General features: G+C 31.2%; 1 protein-coding gene and 1 long non-coding RNA gene across 4 annotated transcripts; both read right to left on the bottom strand.

The window, feature by feature from the left end:
* Positions 1–3,546: 3,546 nt before the first annotated feature.
* On the bottom strand, positions 3,547–8,791 carry LOC100795042 (protein PEP-RELATED DEVELOPMENT ARRESTED 1, chloroplastic). 3 transcript variants are annotated; one of them, XM_006599079.3, is made up of 10 exons: positions 8,336–8,755; positions 7,345–7,500; positions 6,761–6,829; positions 6,486–6,656; positions 5,789–5,932; positions 5,454–5,612; positions 5,263–5,328; positions 4,955–5,014; positions 4,020–4,089; positions 3,547–3,871 (listed from the first exon to the last, which is right to left on the bottom strand). In XM_006599079.3, exons 1-9 carry the CDS (start codon positions 8,621–8,623, stop codon positions 4,042–4,044), a joined length of 1,161 nt encoding a protein of 386 aa, XP_006599142.1. In that variant the 5' UTR covers positions 8,624–8,755; the 3' UTR covers positions 3,547–3,871; positions 4,020–4,041. The 3 variants fall into 3 exon arrangements, 2 of the variants coding, with proteins under 2 accessions (XP_006599142.1, XP_040866356.1); XR_005889003.1 differs by having other exon boundaries at positions 4,020–5,014; positions 8,336–8,756; XM_041010422.1 differs by having other exon boundaries at positions 3,547–4,089; positions 8,336–8,791.
* Positions 8,792–12,908: 4,117 nt separating this feature from the next.
* LOC121173669 (uncharacterized) lies at positions 12,909–14,080 on the bottom strand. The gene is made up of 3 exons (XR_005888984.1): positions 13,912–14,080; positions 13,646–13,724; positions 12,909–13,353 (listed from the first exon to the last, which is right to left on the bottom strand). It is a non-coding gene; the product is annotated as an uncharacterized lncRNA (long non-coding RNA).
* Positions 14,081–16,084: the final 2,004 nt, after the last annotated feature.

The raw sequence follows: 16,084 nt of genomic DNA, 5'->3' as shown, positions 1-16,084 counted from the left end.
ATAATTGAAAGAGAGCTTGAAGAGTGCGAACACAGAAGCGCAGAATAGAGTAAAGGAGCCAAGTTTTGAGCTTTTAGGGAGATTTGTGAGTTTTTGAGCAATTGTGAGGTTCCTAGAGGCGGAGGAGACATCCCCACTCCTTTGTAAGCAAACAATTTCTCTTAATTCCTCTTCCTAGTTGTAAAAGGAACTTCATTACTATGGAAGGCTAAACCCTCAGTTGGGGATTCTTGCTGAGTAATTGATGTAAATTTTTTCCCTATCTAATTAAGGTTGTTTTACGCCTTCATTGTTTCTATCAGTGCTTTATTATTGCATGCTTATGGTTTGATCACCCATTTGTGTGTACTGTTAGGAGCTCTAGCATTGAAAAATGTATTGTCTCCTTAGAACTTGATAGAGAAGGATTAGGTTACCGTATGTCTGGACACGGAGTGAGGTAATTTAGTTTTTATTATGTTGTGATCATAAAGTTGTTCAATTAAGCTAAGTTCAACAAGAGACATCTGAGAACGAAGTTTAATTAGAATTAGGCTAAATTCACGAGACATCGGTGTTTAGTATTTGAGCCTTCAACATAGAACACAAGAACATCTTTGATTAGAGAAACATCTTTAATTGCATCAATTTACTCAGTAAGAGGACCCAACGCCTTTAGATATCTATTTTCACACTTACTTGCTTATGTTTATTGCCTTGTAATTAGAATAGAGCATACTTTTACTTTAATTCACAACCACTATTTCTGTTTGCAAATGCCTGCTTCTTGAACAGAACTTTACCAGATGAAACAAGTTTCCTGAGTTTAATACTTGGTTCACACCGTTTTAATTATTTACTTGACGACCCGATGCACTTGCCTGTTAGATTTCACATCCACAAAAACAAGTAGTACCAGGATGCGAACAATACAACCAAACACAACATAGATCAAGCTATTTGGAAATGTTACAGAAAATATAAAAACAAGGGGAAAAGTAAAGGTTGCGAGTCCAATTACGAATAACTTGATCTGAAAACAACAAAACACAATCCGGATCAAGCTATCTAGAGATATTATAGAAAATAGAAAGAAAAGGGAAAAGGACAACGTGATACAACTTACCTCTTGAAAAATGGTCGAAGTGGGTGATCTCAGACTCCTTCTACTCGCAAACAAACAAAACAAGAGATGCAGGAAGCCAATAGAGGTGTGGGTGTGTAGAACAGCGAGGAGGGGGGAAGAGGAGGTGTTGCGTGTCACAAAAGAAAAGAAAGAAGAAGCCCACGTTAAGTTAAAATGGTGAGGGGCATATTTGTCTGTTTGCCTATTTTTTGAAATAATGGGAGGTGCAGGAAACAATGACCTAGGAGTGATCATGGATTGGATCAATTGGGTCCACTTAAGTTTAGAAAATCAAAATTGGGTTGGGTTGATAATTTGAAAGTTCATGAACCCAAAGCAATCAAATAAGATGTTTTAGAAAATCAAAATTGGGTTGGGTTGATAATTTGAAAGTTCATGAACCCAAAGCAATCAAATAAGATGTTTCGGATTTGAATACGTTAAATAGTATTTGATGCTTAATGACCCTTAATCTTTAATTTAATTTAATTTATTTCTAGGTTTAACTTGAGATGAAATATCTTATTTGTTTCATTTTTATATGTTTTTTTTTTCATTTTATACTTTTAAATATCTAATGTCTTGATAGTTGACACAACTTGATCACATATTGAATAAATTTATTTCAATTCAACTTTTTATATCCGTTTAAGTTCAAAATTCCTTCAGACTGAATCCAATATGACACATTCACCTTTACCTATAGATGTAGTTAAATATATTTACAAAGATAATAGATTGAAAAATGTTATTTGTACAATATATTTTTGTTTATCTTTCTCCTACACATAAATTATTACATGTCATAATGATAAAGAGAGATAGACAAAAAAAATGTTATATAAATTGTTGTATGAATTATTGTGTCATGTTTCTAATAGATTTAGGTTAGTTTAGTACATTTTTATGAATCAGTATTGCATGCCACTTAATGTTGACATTCATCAGTATCATCACACACTAGCATTTAAATTCTTCCAATTGCACAAATTTTTTCTCCTTTAGTGCCTCTTTCTAATTTTTTTTTTTACTGAAACTGTTTCTAATAAATTTTTATCCTTAGTAATTATTGTCTTTGCTATGCCTAAGGAGTAAGGAAAAAAAAAAAAGCTTTATCACATTTGGTGAGAATAAAATTATATATCGGGGTTTCCAACCTATTAATGAAATAATATATTTATTGAGTTAGATTTATTCTTTTCGATAAATTATAAATTTTCAGTTTTAGTAAAATTTTAATTTTAATTAATTTAAATGTTTAACTAATTATTTTCAATGGCTAAATTTTTAATAAATAAATATATGTATACATATACATGTAGATTAAATATATATTAATATATTCAAAGAAATATATTTATTAGGCATATAATACAATTATATAATTTAATAAATCAATTATATCCACGAACAATTATTTCAATAATTGATTAAATTTATAGCATAATTTTTATCAAATAAGTATTTTAAGTATATTTTATGATGATAATTGATATATTAAAAAAAATTATATGCATTATACCAAAATAAACTCATGATTTGCTTATAAATTTCAGAATTAAACTTCTAAAAATTAATTATATAAAATCTTTAGTGATAAAAATAATTCAAATAATCCTATTTAATTGTTATTGAAATATAATGGAAAATTATTAATGTTAAATCACTGTAATTACAATAACAAAAATTTAATAAAAGTATAGGCAGATAACTAATATTAACAAACAATTGTGAGACCACGTACCTAAAAAATCAATATATAATTCCAACGCACCAATTTAATTTGATTTGTCAAAATGGGGATGAGGTGACCAAAACAGGGAAACTATTGTATAGGGTTGTGTCATCCAAACATGATGGAAATTTAGGTTATTATCATTATAAGTGCAAAATATTCATTAGCTTCACGGATAATAATATTCGTCAAGAAATGATCCTTTCAGTAAAGTCTCTCTTTCAAATTATATTTTTTCATCTACAAAGCTCTAACCTTAAACCTTATTTAAAAGATCCAAGCTTAATTTCACTAGTACTAACAACATATTGGTCATACCTAGTCTTTGGCACAAAGCAAAGAAATGTCATTACCAATGAATAAACGTTGTCTATTTTTCTCAAGTTTCAAAGGAAAGACTTGTATTTGTAATCTGCTTGTGGACTAGATAGAGGAAATTTGATCGCCTTAATGGATCCGACGCAAGCTAACGGAAGGATAGGTATTGAGCATGAAATATGTATATCCATACATATTTCATGTAATTAACGATTATATTTAGTAAACATGATACACCGTTATATTTTTCTTAACATTTCCATGTACAATTAATATGTGCAAAGTCTATCAAATACAAAGGACAGATTCAATTTTATGTTTCTTTTTCTTTATTATTATTTTTAATTGAAATTCAAAACTTACACTAATGTAGGAACCACCCATCGTGTAGATCAACTGATGTCATTTAAGTATAACCAATAATCTTAAGTTCAAGTCTTGAATATACAACTATATTAAATTCTCCAATAAAGCTTTGCCACTAGTTTTCCTTTTTAAAATAAAAAATTACACTAAGTGTATCTTTAGCCGATAACTTACACTAAACCCTTTCAAAGGGGAGAGAACACCTAATATGCAAATTAACTTTGAAAATCAGCAGAACCATGACAAATACCTCAAATGATGGTTAAGTGCTGGCAGAAACCAAACAGCCCAAAGCATAGTCCAGAAATTCTGATGTCTGCCACTCTTGATCTTATATATATAATTCACTGCCACAAATTTATATTATTCACTTAGCAAACGTTCTAAAGTTTTATACTATCTGTTATGTTATCCCTATAAACACACTATCAAGTCTTTTCGCAGCACATAAGGCTAAAACAGTGGATACAAAATGGCCATTGTGCTTAACCTCACCATAAGAAAAAAGGAGAGAGAACTAGCCATATGCTATCTCCTGAAGCACTTGAAGTGTCTTCCGATGAACCTGAAAGCAAGAGTAAAGAACAAGAGAAACAATCATGAAGGTGTTCATATGGCTCATTACTTTAAAAGATAATTTAATCAGTAAAACTAACAGTAAAACTGCATTTTCCCTTAGGTATATGAGGTACTCATGCAAAACAGTTTAAAAATAAGGAAGAAACACCAGACACAATATTGAAACATATATACCCTCCACTACTATGACTTGAAAAACCGACAGAAAACTAGAGGTTGATAAAGCCTAACTAGTTTCTTTCTGTTACCGAATTTCAGAGGATTATTATTCTGCATTCTGTAGTTAAAAAAGTCCCCCATCTTCATAAATAACATTTTCTGCAAGGTGTTGTTTACCATAGACTTCAATTGTAATTGCAATTAACAGTCATATGGAAAACGAGTTACTTTTAAAATAGTTAAGTCAAATACAGAAACAAACAACTGGCAATAGCCCTAAGTGCTCTAAGAAGCTGATCTCAATCCAGCACCAAATTATCCTCCTTAGGTTAAACAAGTTTAACTAAAGGTTGGCTAATTAAATTCCAAAAGAAAATACAAAGATTAAATGAAAATTCTGAAGAAAAAGGGATGACACTTATCTTTCCAGAGAGCTATAGTACGAGAAATTATTATACGGTTTGGAAATACCACATCCATGATCCCGGTCAATCTCCACCTGACGTAGTTGAGTTTTTCAATGATAAAGAGTTAACAAAACTTAATTACGTGTCACATGGAAATTGGCCGGGACCATGAACATGTGGTGATCCTAAATCATACAATAATTTCTCCTTATAGTACAGGCACCACAGGACATTGATCTTGGAAATAGAAACATTTATGAATCTATAGAGAGAAAGAGAATATACCCACTCCAAATGTTGTGCAGTGATGCCAGAATCTGTTCCAGCATATAAACCAGACAAGACCTGGTAAGACAAGAATTGAAAAACATTAATTTGAAATGCATAGACAAAAAAAGAACATTTCAATCTAATGTGACAATCAGAGTGTTCAACAAAAACTGAATATGGGAGAAAATATCACAGTAAAAAAGTGCAGGTTTCCCAATGGTGAAATTTTCAAGTGGACTAAATATTTTATAGCTTAAAGGGATTTTTGGTCCACTTGGCTTCAAAGCAAACCATTCAACACAAAAAGCAAAATGTAGCACTACCTTGGAGACAGTCTCAAGAAACATGCCAGGGCGCACTGGAAGTGTCTTCTCTCCCGTTACTAGTGGCTGCATATCATCACAGACAAGTTAAATAAGCTTTCAATTCGATTAAGTCAGTGACTATAATTCGCATGCATGCATGCATAACACATTCCAAAGTTAAATAGCACACAAGCATGCAATCAACCCACCCTTCCAAGAAATTCAGCTGGCTCCCCATTGGTAGTGTCATCCTCATTGTCATTGCCAGATTTGTCTGCACCTTCATCTTTTCCTTGCATTACATTTCTTATCATATCAAGCACGTTTTTCCCAGGTTTTAGAGCTACCAATTTGGCTAAGAAGTCCACCTGCACTGCCAACAGTTATAAAGATGCCAAGACAGTATTTCTGACAATGAAAGACAATATCTATGTAGTTTTGATTTCCAAGCCCTTTTAGCAACAAAGGGTAAAATCAGATGAAAATGAAATACTGTTAGGTAACCATGTTAAGATCACAAGATGGAAACTACAGATCAACATACCTCAGGCTGAGGAAGAGTATAGAATCCACGATGGTTTCTTTCGTCCATAATTCCCCCTCCCATCATATCACGAGCTTCTTCTCTGATCAAAACAAGCCTTGCAAGTAGTTTTCGATCTGGGATAACAGGACGAGTTTCCATTGCCTGCAAAGATATGGCCCAGCACCAAACATTTAACCAGACAGTAGCAATAAGAATTAAAGAAGCTTATCTTGAAAGACATGGGCATAATTTAATAAAGAACAGAAATGGATGGAATAAGAAATAAATCCAAGTATATATATCATTATAGCCCAAAAATTGAACATCTAGAACTTGAACAATGTCAAGTGTCAACTACTCTCTATATATGTAAAGGAATCTGCATTGTTCGTCAAAGATCAAGTTGTAAGGTACATGACACAATGATATGATATCAGAAAGCAACTAATAAATATGTAGTTTGACTCAAACAATTTGCAGGTGCAAAATGGAAATACACAACAATAAGATGGTAAAGAGCATTTTGAGAATCAAATCATGACAAGTAGGAAAAGAGGAAAATGCAATTTAGGACAATCTCAAGGATTTAACAGCACTTTGCTCTCATCATTAATATAAAAACAATCAAATAGTCACCGAGTATGAGTGTTTGAAGTTTAAAAGACTTCAAGAAAGACCTGGAAATTTATATAATGCTTGAAGTTTTTATAAATACCTCCAACAAATCATCCGCTTGGTTAGCTATGTCATTTAGATTTGCTGATGGGATATGAATCTTCAACTCATTTTCGCCTTTAAATACACCGCCACCAGCTGCAACTCGGCGCAACAATTCATGTCGGCTTTCCTTTTTTGGAGTTCTACATAGAAGACCAATTACTTGAACCTAAAAGATGAAGGGAAAAATTCCACATTGATGTAAAAGATAAAATCTGGAGCTGTCCTTCAGTCAGAAAAATGATTAAGAAGTAGCTCAAAGAAGTTCCTTACCTGGGGTGGACATTTTTTGGTTAGATGTGATAATACTGTCTCTTTGATAACTTCCAACAGTGACTTGCGCTGAATCCAATAATTGGAAATACATAAGCAGTTAACTCCCAATCACAACTTCATCAGTTTCATTGCTCACCAGCATAGAAAATTATGGAATAGCAATCATCAATTAAAGGATACTACTTACTAAACAACAATCAAGTAAAATTTTACGGGCAGGGAGTGGTTGAAGGACAAAAAGTAGCCCATTGATATGTTCTAACAGCAAGGACAAATATTTGTGCGCTTATATGAGTTCTAATATGTAGCATAATAACTGCAGTCAATAAGACTCACATTAAGAAAAGAATTTAATTAGAATGTACTAACAGTGTAAAGGTTTTTCACTAAAAGTCATACCTAAGGTGAAACCTAATTGGTTGACAGTTTCTTTAAAAAAACAAAGCATGAAAACATTAATATGTTTCCAATAAAGGATCCAAATGTAGATTTGTCACAAAAATATAATTGCAAACAAAAACTTTCTCGATGGAACAGAACATGTAGATTTCTAACTTAAACTAAACAAGTTATAATCATACCTTATCATCCTGGTCATTCTCGGCAAGCTGGATCATGTAGTCAAGGGCCATCATGAAATCAGACTCCATCTCATCAACTCTCTTTCCAATAACTCCTTGCGCAGCCAACTCCACTGCCACTTTCTCAGATTCCTCGTCCATATTCATGTCTTCCAACTGGATACAAATTTATACAAATAAACTTAATATGCAATCGTTACAACATCACACACTAGGATTCACTACGTGTCATGCAAAGATCCAAGAACAATAAATATTTTCAGAAAAAAGAAAAACTGCATGCTGCACATAATTGTGTAAAAACTAACACACACATATATATAATCAGTTATCTTCAGCAAGAAAATCTACATGGCTGGCATGCATAGCCTCCTTCTTTCCCTCCACTGGGAAATAAACATAACCACTAGAAACTTATATCATACATTAACATTAGAAGCCCCTGAAAGAAAAGATACTTATGAGCCACTTGAGAGAAAAACCAAAAAGAAAATGTAACAAAAGAAAAGGAGAAATCTATTAAAAGTACCTTCAAATCAAAAAAGTGTATGGACACTATTGGGTCAATGAAAAAATAAACCATAACATAGAAGAGATTTGTGTTACTCTTAGAAAGTGGGTTATGGGTCTAACTCAATCCTACAAAACCGAATTATAAGATGATAGTTATCCACCGCTTATATAAACTTATTAGGCCATATTTCTAGACAATGCACGACCTCCAACACACACTCCTCACGCGGAGTACTGGACATCTAGAGCAAGTTTGACAGGACTAGACATCTACGGGTGGTGGATAGCAGCCCGATGGGCTCTAATATCATCTAAGAGAGTGGGTTACACGGGATTTAATAATGGGAGCTCATTTTTTCTACTCTTTTTGTTACAGACAATCTTTTGTTTCAATTTCTCAAAAAACAATAACGCCAGCTATACAAAATACACATCAGAATTCTCTCCTAGTAACAATAACAAGTAACAAGTAACTTACAAGGGTAATCATTTCCTCCAAAACAGAGATGACTTGGTCCCCTCCTTTAAGGAGGGCTTCGCGTTGAGAAGACATGTCTGAATGCAACTTTCCATTCTGATTCTGCTCCAATTCCGGATATCCTCCGCCCACATCGTAGGCACTGTTACCATTGATGGATGCCAAAATGCGATTCTTCTTTCTGTTGAGTTGCTTGAGCTGATAAGACCACGAAGTAAATGTGGGACACAAAGATCGCAACAAAAGGGAGGGATAAGTGCAAGAGCAAGCAAGGGATGCAACAAACATCTCTGAGGAGTTTCTCACTTCATAATAATAAAATTTTGTGCCTCTTGTTGCCCAAAGTTTTGGGTTCTTCTTCCTTCAGGGTTTTGGCAAGAACTAAGAATTTAGATATGATTGAGCATAAAGACAAATTAATCAGGAATAATTGAATTTTCATATTAAATCCGTCTTAGCTCAGCTGGTTGAGCACATGGCTTTTAATCACGTGATTGAATTTCCAAATACAGCTTATTTTATATTATATATTTTTCTATCAAATCTTATCTAATTAAATATTATTATTCTCAATAACAACATTAAAATTCTTATCAGAAAATATTAAGCATTTTATTCCCCCTCAAGCAGTCAATCCACCGTGGCTCTTGCGGTTGTGCCGCTGTCCACAGTGTTGAAGAAGGGATGAGCAACTTTTTTTTTTTCTAAATGAGAGGATTAGGTTTATGTAGGGATGGAGAGGAGACAACGGTTATTTTCTTAATTTAAAAATAATAATAAATTTTAGTGACAATTAAAAATCACCAATATTCATGAATAAAAACCTCTGAAATATACAATCTAACAACATTCTTCTTAATTGTAGGGAAAGGATGTAATTGAATAAAATTTAAAAAAATAAAGGATTCAATTACATATTCAAAAAATTAAGGACTTAATTGAATACTTTAAATAAACTAAAAAAACCAAACTCGATATTAAGTCATATTTAAATTGTTAAATAAGATGAATTATATCATTATTCTTTCAAATTGTTTTTATAATTTTTTTAAGTTTTTGAAACATGTGATTGAAAATAACTATTTCACATTCAAATTAGTAACTAGTGTCATGAATTAACTTATACATTTTTCACGTGATTAATATTTAAATGGCTAGATGAATTTAGCATATTTATTTCACATTATTTTTACGAAAATACTTTCTTATAAGTTTTTGAAACATATTATTAAAAATAACTATTTCACTTTATTGTTGTTATTATTTTTCTTAGTTTTACATTCAAATTAGTAACAAATGTTCTGGTTTAACTTGTACAATTTTACATGATTAATATTTGAATTTGAATGACTAAAAGCATGAATTATAGCATACAATGCATACTTGTTTCAAATTATATTTATGCAAATATTTTCTTACCATTTTTTACACGTATTATTAAAAATAACTATATATTTCACTCATAACATTTTATTTTCTTAGAATTTTCAATACATTTTTTTAAAATATTGTCAATTATTATATTGCAATATAAATATAATTTCAAAATTTAGTTTAGAAATAAATTTGAAAAAGATAGATTAAAAAAGACGAACAATCAATATATAAAATTAGAAAATGAAACACGACTCAGTGCAATGTGATAATAACTCTTAAAAACACTTTCATCTAAAACAAGTTATTAAAAACACTTTTATGTAATATGATGATTCAAATTTATAATAGGAGTATAAATTTTTTAGTACTAAATTATCAAAATCATTAAATATCTTACAAATACTAACAACTAATTAATTATCTTGCTTCCTACAGGGTATTAAGTTTATGATTTATAATTTTTATATTATTATAACTTTTTAATGTATTTGACTATTATGTTTTGATTAGTAAAAATATATGTTAGTAGATATATATTTTAATATGTAGTGACATAATAGTTATCAATATACAATAAAATTAAATTTTTATCATTCAATTAATATAATAATAACATACTTTTTATATAATATTGAGTATATTATTATATTAAATATTTAAAGAAAAAATAAATATCATGTAGATTAAACTACAATAATTTTTTATTTTTATCATAGAATATATTTTTTATAAATAAAAGACATAATAATAAATATTTAATATAAAACATAAATAATATATAATATTACAATGATATAATAAATTATGAATATATTATTACGACGATGACAACAATGATGATTGTTGGAGTATAAGTATGAGGTGAATTCTCATATCGTGTAGAAATGGGAAGGTTAAACACTATAAAAGTGAAGGATAGACCCATAAACATGAACCTTAAGATTTTAGATTAAGGTATGATGTCAAGTTCATTTATGTGGTTGTTCATGATGTAAATCTTCCTAGTGTTTACCCCCTTGATTACACAATAACGATAATAATAATGATGATGATGATGATGATAATGATGATGGGGATGATTTGGCCAATCGACGATAACATGATGACAACAATGATTTGGCCAATAGATTTATAAATAAAAGTTTAATTTTTATTTTTTAATTTAAAATATGAAGGTAAATTTTAAATATACACTATATGTAAAGATGTTGTTGAATAAATGAAAATATATTTAATAAAACATTAGTTCATTTTATTTTGAATATAAAAATTATAATATGAATATTAAATGAAAGAAAATATTAATAATAATAATAGTAAGTTTTGGCTAATAGAATGACAAATTTTTTTATCTTATTAATCGTCAAGAAATGTACCCCTATAAAGGTTAGTTCAAGTGGTTGGGGTTCGATTCCTTGATAATAATAAGGTTTTTTTAAACTTATTATATAAGTTTGAATCCTAACTTATGTGTATGGAAAAATTATTGTTGGGAGGGAAAAACAGAACAATGAGTGACAACAAATTTTTTAAAGTATCATCTAGTCTAGTCCTTTATGTTGAAATTTTCTTCTACCCATTGGAGCTTCCAATCACATCTAAGGATGTATCATCTAGTTTGTTTAGTTAGTTAGTTACTAAATGGTTTAGATAACAAGTTCTGTTTGTAACCATTTTCTGTTATTTCTATCTAAGTCTGCTACAATCTTATGTAAGGGAGTTAGTTATAAGGGTTAAGTGCCATCCGAGTTATGAACCCACACTTTGTATTTTGTTGTTTTGATCTTCAATAATAGTGATACTTCTTTTTTTGCATGTTATGATTATCTATTTTTTTTTCTTCCCTTATCTGAATTCATCTTTTTGAGTTTTAAATCCAACACATATGTGCAAAAAAAGAATGAAGAAAGAGAAATTTGAGAGGAAAAAAAGTTGCTCAACAAATGACATAGAAGGAGTTACTTATCCTAAGATACATGGATATATAAATATAGATACAGTCCTTCTATATTCAATGAAACTAGGTATTTAATTTATATTGTGAATAAAATTAAATAAAATTACCAAGCAAAATCTTTATTGAACATTAAAAGTGAACATCAAAAGATTTTTCCTTTTGGTCATTTGGGTCCTTCTTCATCATTTGGGTCCTTTTGTGTTCATTATTGGTGCAACAAGCCGATGATTCAACTAACATCTTGAACCAAGAAACATCTAGACAAGATATTTCTGGACATATGCTAAGTGGAATGTAAGAAATTTTTACTTTTGACATAGTTGATTTTTGTTGTGTCTTAATTTCTATTATGTTTTGTTTTAAGGTTCTTAGTGGTTGTTGTATAATATGCAAGAAGATAGAAGATGTAAATTGTGGGTTTGGGATAATGATTTCAAAATATATTTAAACCAAGGTTCTGGAAGTATTGTAAAGATCCTTATCTTTCACAATTGGAGGAGCAAAAGCATAAGGTTATAGAAACTGAACAGAAACTTGCATCACACGAGGAAATAATTTGTTTGTATGATGAATAAGTACAAGACTTGAAGAAGATGCTTGTGAGAGAAGAGGCTCAATCCCAGGGATATGCTGAAGGTGTTGAAGAAATATGAAAAAAAAGAAACAGCAAAGCATCATGCAAGCATTGAAAGAAAGAGGGTGAAGGTGAAGGTCCTAGGATGCATTGTGGTCTTCCTTTAGGATTTGGTGTGTGCTATCACCACCATTGTATTTGAAATTAAGTAGATGATGTAAAGTGTTGTTGTATTGTTGTTCTTTGAGATGCACTGATTCAAATTGTGTTGTGATCAAATTTAAGGTTGTGGTTTGGTGTTCAGTTATTGTGAGAACAAGTTTGTAAGAACAAGTTTAGTAATGACATTTTATGGAAGTAGTAATCTATGTATGAGGTCTACTATTTTGCAATTATAATTATGAAGTGTGTTTTAGGTCCCTATCAAATTTTAGAACACTCTATGAGATCTCTATTAGATTACATAATTTTATATTAGGTCCTTATCAAATTACACAACAGATGTTGATCTTTCAAATCCCTTGACTTTTTTGTTAGGTGTTTCATTTCCTTGCAAATATAAACTAAGTGAGAAAAGGTAAGAACAAAAATATGTAAGAAATAGAGTAAAAATAAAGGTTGTTTAGTATAAGAGAAATAAAGTATAATAGAAAAGAAATGTTTGAATTGAAGTTGTTTAGTAGATAAAAAATGAAATAAAAAATTGAATAAAAAATTAATATTATCACGAGAACCAACAACAAGTGCAAGAGGGTGTAAACTCTTGATTGGGGTGCGTGATAAATGGATAGCAAGTCTTTGCGTTGCTCTCACAATTGCTGGTTCACTTTGTCCCTTCTCTTCACAATTTGGCACAAAATTTTTGCTTGGTGGTGGGACCCATGTTTTTTCAAAAACTTCCTTGGATATTTCTAGTATGCCAAACTTCAAAAGAGTGAAGATTTATGTACACTTCCGCGTACCTTCCTTCCTGCTCTTTGCTATTTCGATTCCACCAAACACACGCTATTGGACACCAAATGCAAAATGCAAGATGTTTTGTGTTACAATATGATAGTTTTGTCCTCTCTTTTGCACTTCTTGTAACATTTGTAATCGAATAATGATTTCCTACATTCCAAGGTTAATTTGTAATTTTAAATTAAAAGTCTCAATTTTGTCTTAAAAAAGGCTCAATTTTGTTTAATAAACATCTCATTTTTGTAAAAGTTAGAAAATGAAAGTTTCAATTTATTTTTATAAATTGTTTTTGATAGGAGTTACAAAATATATATAGGTTTCACTACTAAAAAAGACAATTTTACGATGCACATTCTAAGGCGGTTCTAATGAACCGTCTTAGAATGTGTCACGGTGGCATAACTGTAATTAAATAAAGAGAACGATGATGTTTTTTACTCACCGTCTTTGTAGGGATAGAGACGCAATGGCAATTTTGTAAATTCACGTGTACGAAGGCAGTTCTTGTGACACCCTCTACCCTGACATATAAATAAATAAAATATATAAAAAAAATATCGGTAACCAAATTCACACGGGTAAAAGGTTTACATTCACTTCACTATTATCAATTAAAACTTATTAAAAATATATTCGGCTCGAAACAAGGCCGTCAAAATTTTCAAAAATATTTTGTTAAATCAGTGAGATAAAATAAAATAGACTAACATTATGCAATTAATATAAAACTTATGCCCCATTGTCACATCTTATCAGAGCATTGTGTCTCGACGTCCTTCAGTACAAGGTTCCTTTAAGAACTTCACCTAGCCATCTGCTCCCCCGAACACAAGGTTCAAGATCATCACAGGACCCAAATACAAACAGCAAACCGGGAGTGAGTTATCACATTCCTAACTACTAGAGAGAAACAAAACAACATATAGTAGCCAAATACAATTTACTTAGCATATCTCACATTATTTCATCACTTTGTTATTCAAAATTCACTTTTCATCCATCAATCACACTTTTCAATCATCAATCGCATTACACAAGAATCACACGTTCTGATCAAGACATAATAACACCTCAATTTCATAATAAACAATTAGCAAGCGCATGAGACAATTATGCTAAGACTCAAGCCTACATGCAATGTGGTACCATGTCAGTGAAAAACCACCCTAGGGCGCTTTGGAGTACATAACAAGACACACCACACAATGGGTTTGCCAGGTCACTCTCACTAAGTAAGATTATAGGGAGATCAGTCAGGGTCACGATATTTTGCGAGAATGCTCCAACCATATGGGATCAGCATAGGCTTAAAGGAGCAGTCAAACCCGGTGACCCCCAAGGCCTACACTCTGAAGAGTCCGTCAGGGCCTCTCCCTCCTGATTTAGGTCCAACCCCTAAAATCATTTTAGCACACAGACACTGCTAGTGAATTATACAATACCCACGACCTCACACTCGTGTCTTAAGCACGTACAACATATTGCGCTACAATTTAACGTTGGTTCCTAAATAAGAACATACACTTTCTCTTTAACACTGGTTCCTAAATAGGAAACCTACACTTTCTCTTTAACACTGCGCATTTGCACTTTTCTCAAGATAACACTGGTCGGGTTATTGTACAATTCAAAGCTTACAACACAAATAATGTCGCATCAAGAGTTAATCACACACTTATTCACAACCAAAACTCATTCACAATTTCACATCTCATAATGTCACAATCCACCATCACATGTTTTCACGTATTTCACAATTCAACACCTGTTCTACTTTACACTTTTACTCAATCTCAATAACAATATTATAATCTCAAGGCAACATATCATTCCATAATTCATCACATATTTTATTTATAAGCACTGCTCATGAATTATACAATACCACGACCTCACACTCATGTTTCAAACATGTTTAACACAATTGCGCTACAATTTAACACTGGTTCCTAACTAGGAACATACACTTTCTCTTTAACACTACGCATAAACACTGGTCGGGCTATTGTATAATTCATAACTCACGATATAATTAATGTAACATCAAGTGTTAACACATCCACTTATTCACAATCGAATATCATGTCCACACTTTAACATCTCATAACATCACATCAATCATCTCATAACATTCCCAATGATATTCATAAGGTACAACATACACATGTTCATCAAATTTAACCATAATATTCTCAAACTCCAACACTTAATAATTTTTGGAATCATACTATAACACTCTACAATATTATTTACATAAATTATTAATATAAATAACTACCTCTCTCTATATATAAACTAGCATACATCATATTGAATCACAAGTTACAAAGTAAGCTTTCAATGCACAAATTCTAAATAATTATATGAACACTTTGGTCAATTTCAATTATGATATTAATTTTTTAAATTATATATAAAAACCTAAACAGCAAGAAAAAGAGAAAATACAAAATCAATATCTCTCTAAATTTCTCCTTACTTTATTTCATCAATTCATATTAATTAGAAAAAGTACTCGATTTATAGGGTTCACGCTCAACACAATAGCATATCAATTTCACAACAATTGGTATGTTAAACATATATAATTCACTGTAATAATTATAAAGATAAAATGAAAATTGCAAAAACACCCCAAAACCCATTCCAATTGATATTTCTAAGGATCCCTACACATGTTCTCACTAATTCCCAATTGTGAATAACTCATCCCTTACCTCTAAGCGGGCTCACGTGTCTTCAGCCAACAATAGCAGCATCTCTAGCGGTTCCCTGAGATTCCTCCAATTTTTTTCCCTCTAACTGTTCCGATAGAATTTCCAAACGTCAAAGAGATAGAGAAGGGATTGAAGCCTCCACTTGTACTGTCATCATGCGATTT

Source organism: Glycine max, chromosome 16, assembly GCF_000004515.6.
Source record: "Glycine max cultivar Williams 82 chromosome 16, Glycine_max_v4.0, whole genome shotgun sequence".
Classification (NCBI taxonomy): Eukaryota; Viridiplantae; Streptophyta; class Magnoliopsida; order Fabales; family Fabaceae; genus Glycine; species Glycine max.
The sequence above is the reverse complement of the archived record's forward strand: the minus strand, read 5'-3'. Positions and strand labels throughout refer to the sequence as shown.